This window comes from Ammodytes marinus, assembly GCF_949987685.1.
Source record: "Ammodytes marinus genome assembly, chromosome: 12".
NCBI classification, from domain to species: Eukaryota; Metazoa; Chordata; class Actinopteri; order Uranoscopiformes; family Ammodytidae; genus Ammodytes; species Ammodytes marinus.
Genome location: NC_137216.1, coordinates 21,569,515 through 21,586,063, shown reverse-complemented (window position 1 = coordinate 21,586,063; position 16,549 = coordinate 21,569,515). Strand labels below are relative to the sequence as shown.

At 39.4% G+C, this 16,549-nt stretch overlaps 2 protein-coding genes across 2 annotated transcripts; one reads left to right on the top strand and one right to left on the bottom strand.

The window, feature by feature from the left end:
• Positions 1–163: 163 nt before the first annotated feature.
• On the bottom strand, positions 164–7,096 carry mfsd9 (major facilitator superfamily domain containing 9). The gene is made up of 6 exons (XM_080037511.1): positions 6,973–7,096; positions 5,755–5,842; positions 4,585–4,628; positions 3,143–3,272; positions 2,370–2,579; positions 164–1,828 (listed from the first exon to the last, which is right to left on the bottom strand). Exons 1-6 carry the CDS (start codon positions 7,057–7,059, stop codon positions 954–956), a joined length of 1,434 nt encoding a protein of 477 aa, XP_079893637.1. The 5' UTR covers positions 7,060–7,096; the 3' UTR covers positions 164–953.
• A 2,296-nt stretch (positions 7,097–9,392) lies between these two features.
• Positions 9,393–15,787, top strand: tmem182a (transmembrane protein 182a). Its single transcript, XM_080037873.1, has 5 exons — positions 9,393–9,615; positions 10,781–10,919; positions 12,439–12,537; positions 12,636–12,773; positions 13,125–15,787. The coding sequence occupies exons 1-5, from the start codon at positions 9,463–9,465 to the stop codon at positions 13,349–13,351; spliced, it is 756 nt and encodes a 251-aa protein (XP_079893999.1). The 5' UTR covers positions 9,393–9,462; the 3' UTR covers positions 13,352–15,787.
• Positions 15,788–16,549: the final 762 nt, after the last annotated feature.

Below are 16,549 nucleotides of genomic sequence, written 5' to 3'. Positions count from 1 at the left end.
TGATTCTATCTCTGAATACAGTGTATTTAAAAAAAATCACACTTCCATAGAGAAAGAGAAGATGGGAAGTGTGTGCAACATCCAAACGGCAGCATGGATTTCAAATGTATATACAACTCAAAACACAATAGACTACCGTACAAAAGGTTTATTCTTTGTGACTTTTTGGCATGAATCTGGCATGTACTGACATCTTTACATATATTCATACAAGTCTTCCTTTAAACACAGGTAGTATTTGGGTTTTTCAAACAATAGTGGTGCTCAGTAATAAAACAAATGTAACTTTAAAAAACCCAAACATATTGTTGGAAACTAGACCAAACCTAATACCACCTAGGAATCATTTCTGATGCAGTGCAAATGGCTTTTAGGTAAGACATTCTAACTTATGAATAACTTGGCTCCTCCAAAAGCAGTGTTATCTACCTTTACTTGGGACGGTCAGGCAGCCGTATTTCCCGACAGCAATGTTGTAGGGCTCAGCTCATCATGAATTTGTGAAAGCATTACTGCCTGGAATGTAAAAGGGTCGATTTGATCTATTATTTTGATGAAAGAGTGGATGTTATTTTGACTTGTATTGTATGATCAACAGACTGACAGTAACTTTAAGGCAACATAGTGGTTAGAGAATAACATCAAAAATAAAAGTGTTGGTGGTTTCCAGTCAAGCTGTCTCAAGTAGTTAAGGGCCAAAACAAGCCCAATGTGTTTCTCTCTGATCAAACTTCGGCACTTTAAACTTCTCAGCCCCGACTTCACCTCAGCGATTCACTTGACTTTTGAAGCCGCTCTTCCTGAGAGAAGGACTGCAGTGCTGGTAGTGGCGGGCCACTAGATGCATTTGGCACATGCATCGTTTCCCACTGAGAGTCTACTGTTCATCTTCACAGCTGGCCCTCCTACAAAATAAGAGCACTCAGTGTGGTAGATTTGCACAATTTCTAAATTTACTCGGAATGTTCGTGTTTGACTATTTTTGTCTTCCCTCTTGAGTCCCATTTGGGGATCCTGATGAGCAGCACACATACAGCTACGAGAGCGAGGACCACTCCGAGACTGGGGGGGCCACAGGGGCTGAACTCCTGGGCCAGGCCTGAGAGGAGAGGGGCCAGGACCCGCCCCACGGCTGTCACCGACTGCCCTGCTCCAATCAGAGTCCCACTGCGCTGCACCCCTCCCCTCTGCAGCTCCAGGTCAGTGATACAGGTCCGGCCGATGCTGGTGGAGAGGGCAAAGAATGTGGAGGTGAGCAGCACCTGCCACAGGCTGGGCGCAGCAGCGTACAGGAAGATGAGTGACGAGGTGAGGACTGTGGAATGCAGCAGCAGCGCAGAGATGTCGTTCCCGTACAGCTGGGTGACAGGCCCCACCAGGAACCCGCCCAGGGCCCCTAACGTGCTGCTGTAGCTGATCAGATAACCCGTCACTTTCGGCTTGAGTTCGAAACGCTCCTCCATCGCCAGCGAGAAGTTACTGTAGTAAAGCATGATAGCTATGCCCATCAGGAGACGCACCAGGAACAAGTCCCACATGTCAGAAGTGGCCACTGTGTGGATTTTGGAGCCCACTGAGGACAGCTGTCTCCAGGCAGGCTGGTGCAGAGACACCTCCCTCCACCTGAAACCACCTCGGCGCTTCACTGGCGCTTCGGAGCCCGGCTCAGTCTCCGCTGCCAACGGGGGGTGGTGGCTATTTGCATGAGAGCCATTGGGGGCCGACTTATTGCAGTTGTTGTCATGACAACCTCTACTTGTGTTGTTGCTGGAGTTTGTGCCATTACGCTGAATAAGAGTCTCGCTCCATGGCAGCATCCATACCAGTCCTGGAATGATAAAAATTATGTAAGATAAAAATGTAAAGAATAGATACAGTGTGTAATATCTGAGTATTTTGGCGTCATCTATTGGTGAATGTTCTAGATTGCAAGGCTCCGTCTCTACCCCTCCCGTTCGGAGAATGTACTGAAGCTAAGGTGGCCTTCAAGAAGCTAGTCACTGAACATGGCATCATCCACCTTTGCCTCAAGTCTTTCCACAATATAAATTGATGAAGTGAAGATGTATTTAGGTATTTATTCTAGTCTCATCTTACAACAGGTGCATTTCCTGCAGACACCCACTATCCAGAAAAACACGTAAGGCTGTTAAGTTTGACCATTCTGTGCTACTGTAGAAACCTGGCATTGCAACATGGCAGCGCACCCTGCTCCTATTAAGATATAAAATGCTCATTCTGAGGTAAAATTTTTCTTTTTATATATATATAATATTATATTCCATTTTAGCCCAAGTATGTTCTGAAATACGCCAAACCCTTTATACAGGTTCTGTTTAATCAGTTGTTTCTCTTCATTTTCCACCAACCTGCATTGATCAGGAAGATGGCTGCACAGGTAAAGGAGGAGGTATAAAAGCCGCCCTCATGCTCCGTGAGGTAGCCACCCACCACGGGACCCAGGATGAAGCCAACACTGGAGGCTGCATTGAAGTGTCCCATCACCAGAGGGCGCTCTGACTCAGACACCAGGTCGGACAGCAGGGCTCTGCAGATGGACAGGGAGTGCTTGAACAGCCCTGAGACAGAGAAAACAGTCAACGCACCGTCAGATCTTTCCTCTAAGTTAAAGGTGGTGGATTTGTGCAAATTAGGAGAACTTTGATTTTTCATATTTATTGCCCATGCTCGACCAACTCCTCATTTTCACATTTAACCACAAAGTAAAAATGTATTAATTTCACCATGATTGCATTTTTTACAGCTTAAAAACATATTGGTGCATTGAGCAAGTAATTAGGGTTGATCAAGATAATATACTAGATAATGAGATAAATAATTTGATTCAGAGCTGTTAAAATACACTTTATGCTGCACAAACTGTTAAGCAATACTTGATGAACATTTGAAAATGTCGTGGGTAAAAAGATCTACTAAAGTCAATCTGTCTTTTCTGGCTGATATTCTGACTTTTCACAGCAGGAAATGCACAAGTGTTACTAATACCATGGCTAACGATTGCTCTGGACAACTAAATGGAATTTTATTTAATATTTTTTTTTAAATATTTACATATGATGTAATTTATGACGATTTACCTTCTATGACACGTCTTAAAGGCCTAACAGTTCCATAGACTTACCCACAGGTATCCGTGCGAGGACAAACAAAGTGATGCTGGAAGACATCCCGAGCAGGCCGTAGCCTAGAGCACTCAGCAGCAGACAGGTGAGCAGAGAGTACCGCCGTCCCACCACGTCACTCCAACTGCCCTGCCAATCACACAGGAAAAAATGACACACAACCACAAATAGAAATTGAGCCACATTTTCGATAAGATATTTAGAACAGAGTTTATGGTTCAACTCTGGAGCAGTAGCTCCCAACACTCACACCTACATTTTTAATCATTAATAATTTTTAATCTTCATATGAATTGCACATGTGTACAGGGATCATTTTTAATCTACGTATCACTATTTATATATTTATTTTCAAACCATTTTTGTCATTTGGCCTTTGTTGTTGTGTCATCGTTTTATTTGTCAACTGTCTTATTTTGTCTTTGTGTTTTGTGTCACTTAGACATTGAAACACATGCTGCTGGAGAGTGCCACACTGTATTTTGTTGTGTATTACAATGACAATAAAATCCTTGAATCCTTGAATCTTAAATCTCTTGACAGTCCTACGAAAGATCAGGGAAGGTCAAGTTGGGGCCTTATTTTCTAATAACAAATCCCGACAAAATGAGACGAACACAGACAAGTATCTGCATACTTACGGAGATACTACAACGAAACACCAAACTTAAAACCCTGGGATTCCTCTCAACCAAGGCAGTTATACAAGCCTTTATTAAATTATCACCCTGTCTCTCTGACACTCTGACACACACACACACACACACACACACACACCACTGATGAAATAATTAAATTAAGACAAATTGAGTTTGCTGCGTGCTGTGTGTAGCCTGGTGGGATTATTATAGCCAGCTGTTCACATATCCCTACGTTTAACAGGATTCTGCACGCGGGGACCCACAGATGACTCCTTATCTGTTTTATTTGTCACATCACCCCTGAGAATTAATCCAATTTCAGGAACTGTGGGCGGAAGGAAAGAGACGCGCAGAATCTTTGCATCAGATGCTGTGCTTCTTCTGTGACTCAATTGAGTCATTTCTTAACAGTTTAGACATGGTTTTAAATCATCAAGGCTTCACTTTTACAACACACCATCTATAGGTTTGGTTTACTAATATAACTACTCCTCCATAACACCAGTGAGGTTAAAGGGTAAAAATAATTTCTGCGTAAAGAGAGCGATACTTGTGTATCTGTGGTAAACTAGGAGTAGCCTGTGTGTCAGAGACTGGGTGTATTGTGCGACCACCACTGACCTAAAACAGCCAGTGTGTATTGTTTTCATGAAATACCGGCGATGACATGGAATGCAGTCAATTTGACCACTAACTGTTAGCACCACATGCCTTGTCGAGCACCGGAGGCTGAATAGAGGTTGGAGACAGAGACAGAGTTCCAAGGTATTTTCTGAGAGAAGCAAAAAGTCGATACTTACAACTACTGTGCTTGAGAAGAGCTGTAAGATCCCATATGTAGATCCTGCAACACATTTAGATTTAATTAATATTTGTAAAATTAGGCAAAGAGCAGACACCATAGGATCATGCCAAGAAGATACTTCTATATGCTGTTAATATCTTACTGTCAAAGCTCAACAACGTCTGAGTAATTCGCAATAAGAAAAGTAACTACAATTACAGCACAGGACCATGGGGCGTAATTACTTATTACACATGAGCAGTAAGTCAAACATAAGTTATCAGTCGAACACATCTAAAGCTTGGAAGCACATACAATTTTTGACTGCACCAAAATTATATTTTCTTTCATCAATTATCTCTAAAAAGTGTTCCTAATTTACTTTGTAAAATGTGAATCACATTTTCCTAGAACCAGAGTTAACAAATTTAAACACAATAAAAATACTATCCTAATTTAGGCTTGCGGTGGTAGGATGGCCTACAATTGCATGTGTGCGTTGTGTTAGAAATGTAGGAGGGGCTAGCGAAGAGACGATTTTGATTACCTTGTGTGTATTCCCATGTGTTAATTGACAATAAAGAACTTAACTTAACTTAAGGCTATTTAAACATTTAAGTCCTACTAAAAAATAACACTTACTCCAATACTTACTGTCTAATAATGAAGGGAACGTGGTAAAAATGTCAGTTTTGTAGTTTACATGAACATTGTTGCTGTGAAAGAAGTTTGATGAACATCTTCCTAATGTTCCCCTGAGGCTCCTGTGATAGTTCGGGAACCTGTTAATCTCGCTCTGTAGTATTGCCCTAAGGTGAACCGCACCTGTTGCCATGTCTTTGAGTTGACGATGATGAAATCATAGCAGCCACTTTTAAACTAGAACAAAACTGATGTTATATTGTATGTTTGATCTGAGTATTTATTAGTCAAAACAATACATTATGCATCTTTCTTTTTTAACTCAAAAACAGTTCAAAACTTGTAATGATCTCAAGCACTTAAGTTGATTAAAAGATTTAACACGACATAAGGTGATAATATTGTATATGTATTATTATGGATGTATAATCAGCTATAATGGGGTGACCATTTTTTAGCAGGGCATCGGGGACACAAAAGTTGTAAACTTGAAACGGACACAACAGGATGGTTCTAAATACTTTGTGCATTTGACACAACTCACCTACAATACCAGCCACGGTGGGACTTGCTCCAAGAGCTTTTACATGATGGCTCAGCAGCGGGATGATCATGCTCACCCCAAACAGGTCCTAAATTCAACAAGAAAGTGAAGGAGAACGAAGGAAGAGCAGACATACAATAAGTCCAGAGTTACAGCAACTGGTTCGGGGCAGCTCTTGCCAAGGTCTTGATTGAAGTCACACTGCAGTTCATAGAATGTTCTAACACTGCTCATTACACTAATTGCTTAACTTTTAGTAGCATTACTGTCCCAGGCAGTTTCTGATTGTTCCCTGTGTGCCAAAAAAGCCTTGAGCTTACTGGATTCTTTTAGTCACCTTTAATTAAATGATCATATCAACTAAGCTGCAGGCTGGAATTTAAAGTTAGTTGACTGAAGCATGACTGCAGGTCAGCTCCTACAACAGCACGGCATGGACATGTGGGTTCTAATCATCTTTGACGTACACTTGCTTGGTTTCTAACTGCGGCATTACATTCTAGCATGGCGTTTTGCACTATGTCCTTAAATCCGAGAAAGCACCGGTCCACTGTGCAACATCATTTACTGACAGTGATGCTTTGAAGATGCAACCCTCAAAACTACATAGAGGTGTCAAAACCACCTGCTGCTCTATAATATCTCCTTAATTAGTAGCTATATAGCTACTGATTCATTTTGGATGAAGAATTAAATACCCCCACACACCAAATGTATTTATATGTACATAAACTTTCATTCATTTAAACTATTTTAACTGGCAAGGCTGGATTTTGTGGATACGTATGCCCATCATCCTGTATGATGAGTCTTCACTGAAATTACACTTGATGTTTTGAATTTTTTTTTTTTGGTTAAATACTGTATAAGACACATAATGTTAAAGATGTTTTGTAGATCATTAGCTAAATTTTTTAAACAATGCTTGAAAGTTTAATATATTTATGTAGGTAGCCTAACTATTACAGGAGATATATTAAATCTGAAAAAATCTGAAAAATTTTGATACTGAAGTATTATATTTGAATTTCAAACCAGTAACAAACACCCTAGTGATAATTTGGTCAATTAGTGTATAATTTGAACACCTCTAATCCGGGAATTGCGAATGAACCATTATGAAAGCATGACATAACCATATAGCCTAACATCTAGGCTAAAATAGACCATACAGTTCACTTCAGCATCGACAAATTGCAGTTAGGCCTATCTACTCACCATGAAGCCCACCACGTAAATACATTGTATAATGCTGATCCGTCCTCTTGTTTTCTGTAATAAAGTGCTAAATTTGTGGTCGTTCATCCTCCCGCTGTGACAGCAGCATAGATAGTATGGACAGCAGTTGTAGCAAAGGCGGAAGAGCTCTACTGTAAATGATCCAAACAGAGAACTGTCTCCGTCTCGGCAGAGGTCACACACACAGGCAGGGGGGCAGCGATAAAGTGCTAGCCTACAACACACGTAGCCTACAGATGTGTAGGCCTATATATAAAAGGTGGCGGTTTTAAAGGTGAAGTTAAAAGGATTGGTCCCGAGATGAAGCTGACAGCTCGGGTCGTGGTTGATTTATCATGTTTTGAAATGCCGTGTTGCCCGGTCTCAATCCCCCGCGGCTACGCTGACAGTTGGTATGGTCTGACGACGTCACAGAACTGAATTGGGAAATTCTTATTCATAAAAAAAAACATAAACACGAGCAGATTCTTTTATTATTTATTTTTCGGCTTCAAAACATTCTATTAATTTATTTTATACAAAACAAATTAATTTCTCGATGTCCATGCTGTTAGCAGCACTATAGCCTATATTGTATTACATTTATTTTCAGTGTTGATTTTACGTTAATTAATTTTTATCTAGCCTATTATTCACAACTTCTTTAAATAAATATTGAAATGTATTACTCATTTTTATAAACAATTCAAAATGTCGGTGCTCTGCAATTATAGTGGCCTGAACTGATTTATGACTCTTATTGTATGTAGGCTACATACATATAATGCTACATTTGATTTGTTCTTAATTAGAAATAAGTCACTCGTAATTCAAAGAGCTAACATATTCATTTTCACAGTCCAATTAACCTTTATCCATGGTGGTCTTCTTTTAGATAAGATCACTTTATTTTCTGTCACAAATATCCTTTAACATACTTAACAATAAAACAATAGACCTGATACACATTAAAACACATTTACAAACAGAAATACCCACCAAAACATATACATTAAGACCCAAACCCTCAAAACCTCAACTGACAAAAGGTGTTTATAGCATATCAGATGTAACAATCTGAGACTGATAGAGATTGAGGTTTTGAAGTCACTCTTCCGCCACCTGCTGGACAAAACATGCCATCCGAAACAATATAAACTGCACACAGGGAGGATTTTATAGTGTCTGACTACAGCTACAGCGTGAGTATAAGCAGTGTTTCTATTTTACAACAAAATTACTTTTTAGGCTCATAGTTAAAAGAACAACAAGACAGTTATTGCAGAACACGATCTTATAGGAAAGTATGTCTCTTTAAAGAGGCCAAGCAACCTCTATGTTTTAACACAAGAAAGTCCTTGAGCATTGCAATTTCTGTGTCATTCACATTTGTTACTAGGCCTACTACTTTGCATGTTCAGTGAAGATTACATGACACATTATATCCTTAACTTTAAGCCTAATTAAATCAAATCTGTCTCAGTCAAATATAAATTAAAAAAGATTGAAGTGATAACACACACACAAGCACACACTACCGAGCAGTGGAGTTGGGTGTGGTGCTCCTGGCTGAGGGCAGCCCAGGTCACATCAGTGTGTAAATTAGCCTTAAACATTTATTGATGGACAACTATATATTGACACAAATTTTTATACAGTACTAGATAATTGCCTTACAGTTATGCCTCATGGCTTTGTTCTCAAGACCATACAAATATTAATAGTGACTTTTTAAACTCACGTGCTAATTTACAACTTGCAAATTAATTTTGTCTCTAAAATGATAATTTAACTCTTTCTAAATCTTCAAATGACAATCATTACAACTGAAAATCCCCAAGAAGTATATTTAGGCTGCATTTACCGTCATATTCCTCATCCCACCCATTTACAAGAAATGATAGTGCTGCGAGTGTGTTTACATGTGTGTTGTCCCGGTGGGGGCGGAGAGCTTTTGGCAGGGTGTTGTGGTGGGATACTTAACTCTTCTTTCTGTCCTTCGAGTCTCACCCTGCCCTGAAATTCCCGTGCAGACGGCAGGTGTCCAGTTGCCACCGGTTATTTTCTCCCATCCCATCCCCTCCCTTTCACACTCTCCAACTGCTTCTCGCACTCAAACCCACAGTGGAGAGGAGCAGCAGTGTTCAATCAGACCCCCAAAATAGCCCAGGGAGTGGGGTGGTGTGTGGGTGGGCTGGCAGGCTGGCTGGCTACGGACCCCAGTAGCAAGGCCTAGAGGTGTCATGTGCTCAACCTTCTTTTTCTCCCATAACACAGACATAGGGGGACTGGTGAGGAGTCAGGATCAAGTTAGGCCACATAAACCAGCTTGAGCCTATATCTTACTCCTAGTGGATTTACTACAAGAGGAGTGACTGTGTCATTGTCTGTGCAGGTCACGTGCACTCAGTGTAGTTGGAGGGGGAAAGTTAGACACAGTGTGTGGGCATCCAGTATAGCTGAGTGACTGAGAGGGTAAATCCCTTGACCATGAAGCTTAGTGTGGCGCTGTTTTTTGCAGGGCTCTTTGGGGCGCTGGCGGCCGTCTTCGTCCTCCTCTCCTTTGGAACTGACTACTGGCTGCTGGCCTCAGAAAGCTGCCATCCAAACGACACAGTTGGCCCGGGTGGAGTCATCGTAGAGGTGGGTGTTTCAAACTAACAGCAGCCGATCAAGGAGACTCAGAAGATAATAGTCCGTTTTAATTTGTTATATCTATGTTTAACATTGTGTATGTGTGTTTTAGGTTTGAAAATGTTTTCATATTTGTGACTTCAAGAACTGAAGTTAGGTCAGTTGTTGTTGCTGTAAGGCCAGAGGCAAGAAATCATTCCAGTGATTATGATTATGTGATTATGTATGGTATTTAAACTTTAAATAATAGTACTGTGAATGTGCACTCTACTGTCTCATAATAACATATTTAGAAGGTCTAGATCTTTGGAAACTGTGGTGAGTTGCTCAAGTCATTCTGTCAAGAGATGAGCTGCAGAGTGGGGATGCGTCCCTGCAGGACCTCTTCATGTAACCAGACACTGGTACATGTATGTGTGCAGCTATGCAGTGATTGAGACATAGCTTGTACCACGTGTTTCCCTATGATAGAAGCACAAATACCAGTAGTCCCAGTGGTATGGTACTGTATTAAATATCACCGACTAGAACATACTTAGCTTTTCATAGTGTGCACTGATGCCGGAATCGAGACATGATATCACCACAATAAAACCTTGAAGTTGTAGCAATAAGCAATAACCATAACAGATAATGCTGAATGGGGTAGGGAAAGGTGCAAAATGAAATGGATCAACTTCTCTCCATGACCCATTGTCACAAGGTTTAACATAATTGTGATTCTCCCTTCTCGTATTCTATCTTCTTCGCAGCCTGTACTGTCTGTTTTCAATTCTCTGAGAGATATCTGACGAATAACAATGCAAATCGGTTAATTTTAGATGCCCATGTTTTTATTTTTTATTTTTATTTTGGGGGGGGGGCGTGTTTTTCATGTGCAAAAATAGATAGTTTCCTGATTGGGAGAACACTCTTTAACTGCACGCTTTCACGCCACCCAACCAAACCTGCGAGAGGAGCTTGCTCAGCTCAACCCTTGACCTGAATTAGCAGCTGCACTGTGTCACTGCAGCAACCCACTGTGCACCTGCCTCACATGTCCTTAAAACTTTACTGAAACATATAACATGGAGTGCACTCATCAATATGCTTGTAGGCCTACAAACCTAATTCTGCAGACTTGTAAATGTATTTAGTATTGAGTGATTATTCTCTCTATTTTTCCTTCTTTCAGCCTGGAGATTTGGTGTTGCAAGATGTGGAGTTGCAGGACGCCAATAGCGATATCACTCTATACCATGAGGGCTTTTTCTGGAGGTGTTCGTTTGGAGGCAACGCGGGTGATGACAACCTGCTGTGGAAGCTCTGGTTCAGTAAGTGAGATGGACACATGGTGTTTTACCAAAGCTAACCCTTGTGTTTTGTTGACTTTGGCTTCACTTTCTTATAGTTTCCACTGGTTTAGGTTTAAAATATATGAGAATATTTGCAAAATAATATTTTCTTTAAATATAATTTTTCTTTTCCTTGGACTTTATTCAAACTCCATACAGAGAAAAAGTAATGGAATGACAACAGAGTATTTCTATTACACCAAATAAGGAAATATGTTTATGTTTTTTAAGTTATATTGGATTTTCTACCCCAAAAGTCAGAGACAAACAAATTTACAGTATGTGATCCTACATTGTGATGTTACTAATGTTGAGAGTCTTTAGAGTGAAATGTCCAACTCCCTGTAATAAATCAACACAATAGACTCATTTGTAATATCACTACTGCATTAAAAACTCTGTCAACACCATTCACAGATTTTTATTTTTTTTTAAAGTTTTTTATTTTTTTTTTAAGTTTTTTGCTCTATTAAACAGAGTTGAAATGGGGCAAAGAGGGAAACACATGAAGAAAACTGACCACGGGTCGGATTCAAACCCAGGTCTGCTGCGAGGCCTGAGCCTCTAACCACTACAACACGAGTGCCCCCCCCCCTTTTTTTTACAGCTCAATCTGTTCAAAATCATGTTCATTAACAATTTTTATAAAATGAATGATGAAATAAGTCATGATGATTCGAAACATGTTGGATATGTTTTTGAGCTTTTAAAAAATGGTATAGGGTCTCCAATAAGAGCAGAACGTTAAACGGTGGCTCCACTGACTGAAACAATCTTTGAAGATAAAAATAAATCCAAATGTTCTTTCAAATTCTCTGAATGCTCCTATTGTCAGTGTTGTGAAGACGACGATTGGTCGAGTGCATGAAACAAATCTCCTCCAATGTTATACTTCCACTGAGTCACATGGCAGGACTGTTATTACAAAATCACTTTTTGATTCCCTGCTATTCTGTCAGTAAAATCATACAACACATCGTAGTGGTGGAAACTCCAACCATGTGACTGTTTAGAGAGGCAGTACCATGTGATGTTATTTTGGTGGATTGTCAGGTGATCGTGCGTCCTCTCTGTGTTCTGATGGGGACTTTTCAATGGTGGGTTATTATTGTCAATTATAGCCTCCAGCCCTGAAAGGACCTTGTGAGGGTTTGCGGTATTTCACATGGGGGAAGCGAAGCAGGGAAGATGCTAACGAAAGAATATAAAACACGACAGGATAATGTAGAACTGTCAACGTTTTTCTCACTCTGTTGTCAAATTTGGTAATCTGTGAACGACAAAATGTAACAACAAACTAGTAGAACAAATTAATAATTCCCCCAATATGTCATGCAAATGTCTTTTGTTTTGCTGTGAAAAATACATCATATTGTCCCGTAATTTGCTATTTGATCATATTGTATTTGTAGGTGATGTCTCTCATTTGCTATACTGTGCCTGTTTACATGAAAAACTAAATTTTACCTATGTGTGGATTCATTCTTTCTCTCTACAGCAAATCAGCCTCGCTCCAAAGTGTGCATGCATGCCTACCTCTTCCCATTCCCTGTGTCCCACCAGACACACAATGCCACGGAGTATGATTCAGCCATAAGTAAGTGTCAATGTGAACAGACTGAGTGTATTCAAATTTTTTTCTGTATATTGTCCGATGGCTGTATATGCACTTGGCTAACATCCCTTGTTGTCCAGTCTACAGAGGCTTCTGGAGCATCTTCATGCTCATTGGTGTGGCAGCTGTAGTTCTCGCTGGGTTCCTCATCATCTGTGCTGCTCCGTTCGCCAGCCACCGATTGTATAAAGCAGGGGGCGGACTCTTCCTGGCATCTGGTGAGCTTTTTAAAATGCTTAAATCCAGGGGTGGGAAGTAATTAAGTGCACTGCCTTAAATATTGTTATTTTTATACTCTTTGTATTGAGCTAATAATACTTCTATACTTTTACTTAAAGGTGCTATGAGGAACTTTTTTAATATTTCTGAAACAGTCTCATTTTTCCTCTGATGATCGTAAATGACATAACAGCAAACGAGACCATCAGTGCAAAGTATGCTATTTGTATATAGTTTATCTTGATGCCTCAAGCTGAAAGTTCCTCAAAGCACCTTTGAGTAGGATTTAATAAAAAACACGAATGTATGTGTTTTTTTTGTCTCATGTCCTCTTTCCTTCTGTGCACCAGGCCTGTTTCTGCTGTGTGTGGTGGTGATGTACGTGCTGTGGCTGCAGGTGTTGGATGTGGTCGATGTCTATATAGATCACCAGCGCACTACACTGTGTCCAAACTTCCAGCTGTCCCTCCACTACGGCCTGTCCTTCATGCTTGCCCCTGTCGGCATCTTCTTCTGCCTCCTGGCCGGCCTCCTCTTCCTTCTCATTGGCCGAACCGTCCAGGTCCACTACCACTGACTTTAACCAGGTAACATCAAGAAGGTTACCCCCCTACGTAAAAGCAGAACTCTGTAGACTCTACTGTATATAATAGTTCTGTGGTATAAATTATCCAACCTGAACACTTTGTTCCAGGATAAAAACATTGCGGCTATTGTTGAGCTCCAAAATGGCATCAGAGTCACTCCCCTGAGCTACTTTTAACTGAACTTTGTAACATACCGTTCAGTTGGTAGCTCGCATCACATATGGTATTCCCTTTGCTTCCGTACTGTAACGCTTTTGTTTGAATCTCATGTGTGCATGATTGCGATTGTAATGAGTGTATCAGCAGCAATCACATATTTGCTGGCAAAGAAAAGACGGTCCCTTGTTGAACAAGTAATACAAATATATATTTTACTTTGAATATTGTTATAAAGATATATTAAAAAAGTGCATATTAAAAAGCTTGTAAAGTGGCATGGTCATTTTTATATTGTGTATGTACAGTCATGGCCAACAGTGTTTTAGAAAAGAACACCTGGTCAATTTAAAGGCTGAGGCTGATGATATTCTGTATTTGGTGTTACTGTCCCAAATGAAGAGCCCCAAATCATTACCCCCAACTTCCCCGTCATGTCTGTGTATCACAGCTCCAAGCCAATTCTTTTTTACTGAAGATGTAATAAAAAATAAAAAATCACTAATATAAACTTGCTTAAAAAAAAAGGCTAAATAAACTCTAGAAACAGCTGACCACTGTAATTTGTAGCTCACACATGACTCAACAAAGCATTTGGTTGGGATTATTTTTAGCTGTGGATTAATACACAGTGGATGTTCATTGGTGAGTATTTTCAACAGCAGGACAGTTTATGTGTGTCAACACAGTATATGCCCATGTTCACCCTAATAAAAGAGCATGTCACTCATTGCATCGATGTGGCTCATGTACTGTATTTATATAAAAAAAACGTTTTTGGATGAAGCTCTTCGGAGAAATCATTTATTAATCAGTGATTCTTGAGAACTGGGACAAAAGGCCGTCTTCCATATGTAACTGCAATTATCTTTAAAAATAAAAATATTTAAAATTGTAGATGTTATTAGGGATTAAGAATAGAATGTCTGGAGCACAAATATCCCCTTAAATTTAATTTTATCATTATTATGTCAAATATATGACACTTGTTATCTTCTCAAGACATCCAAAACAGTGTGTCCACAGAGAAGGTTTCAATCTTTCATATGCAATAAAACCTATTAAAAATGTACTTTAATGATTAAAAAGAGCTTTTTCCATCAAATGCAACACCAAATAATCTCTCATATCAGCAATTTTTTTTCTACAGCACATTCATGTTTTATAAGGTTTCTAAGTGGGGGGACACTTTTTGTCACCACCGTCAGACATTTCATTAAAATGTAATACAATCAGGCAATATGAGGGGCAGCTGTCTCCGTGAAGGACCTATTGTCACAAGCTGTGCATAGTACATTAGAGTCAGACAGGCTCTGATAAGTGTTGTAGTTTTAGAATATTTTACATTACAAATCTTGAAAGTCCTGCGTCACAACCATGATACGTCAACACCGACTTACAATTTCTGAAGAAGTTATTTGAAATGTTTCAATCATTTTATTTTCCTGAAGTAGTTCATACTAGCACCTATCATCAACAGAAAACCAAACTGCTACTAGAAAAACTATATTTGTTCTGTTTAAGAAATGTTAAATATATCAACACCGTCAGATATAAAAAAAAATTATATTCATATACATTTTGAAAATATTGTTTGTGGCCTCTATCAGTTTTGGTGAATATGTGTGATCACTATACATCTCATGGGTCTAGCATAAATTGAGGGAAAGTTAATTTGTGTTTTTTGGTGTCTGACGGTGTAGGAATAAGGAAATGGCAAGCTAAAAAGCCCATTTTGATAAGGAATGGCAAGGTAAAAAAGCCCATTTTGATAAGGAATGGCAAGGTAAAAAGCCCATTTTGATAAAAAGGACAAAAGCTGGGAGGTTGTGTCAAACCTTAGCTCAGTAGCTTAGTATATGTACATACATGTAATTTAATCTGCCTAAACATAGGGTTTGTATTTTTTCAACGTTTTCTCCCACTTCTCAAGAATCACTGTAATAATAAATCAGGTTTTGGTTACACAGACACGGTTACAAACAATGAGAATATCATCAGACAATAATGGATGTTTCACATTTCACTGAGTGTATCACGCTTATTGTTTTCTGCTTTGTCTGCAGTATAATTTTACTTTCTGTACATAGCCTCAAACCTTGCTGTTATTATTTGTCCTGTTTGGCCCTTTAATGAGTTCGGCCCAGTTTATTTTGTTTAAACGTGCATCTTGATGTATGATCTGCTGATGTTGTGGAGTTTTTGTTGCACATGTTCCCCATTAGTCCGGTTCTTCCATGAGTTGTGTAGTGTGTTCTGACATCACATCCTATCTGTCCAAGTTCACGTTTTGTAATGTTTGACAATAAAAGAACAAAGTGAAAGAGTGCTTTGATGTCTCATATCATACACGTCATTCATTAACAAATCATTTTCAAAAAGATTTGGTTCTTGAATCCAAGCTTTTAAAAAGATAGTGTCAGATGCCCCTTTTAAAGGAAGAATTATATAAAGAAAAATATGTTCTCATGCAAATTATGCAAGAAGAAGATTTTTTTTCCTTATGCAAGAGGTGACACAAAAATTGAAGGTTTAAAGGGCCATCGTCAGCACAATTTACTGATCATAATTCTAGAGACATAAATTCTAGAAGCTATAAGGAAGCCACCAATCTGGAGGACACCCTTTGAAAACATTATTTTTCTTACATTCAATTCTCCTGTGAAATAGGATTATTATATATTGTGACAAAGGTGTGGAAATATCCAAGTCATTTTCCACAAGAGGGCACTGTTGTCTAAATTGATTCCCACATCAAACCTATCCGCCCAGAGAGGCAGAAATCCTCCTCTGCTTATCTGGAGTCTGTGCGGAGTGTATATGCGGCTTTATGCATTTAATCACAACTTCAGAGGTAGGATCCGTAGATGAAAGAATTCACACCTTGGCTGACAGACGGATTGTAATTTCACTCATGAATGGAGCGTTTGATCAGTAGGTGAATGGACTCCCGTGTCAATTCTCATGTGTCTGTATCAACTCTGTGCCTTTTCCAAGCTTTATAATATACTTATCATACATAGGGAACAAAT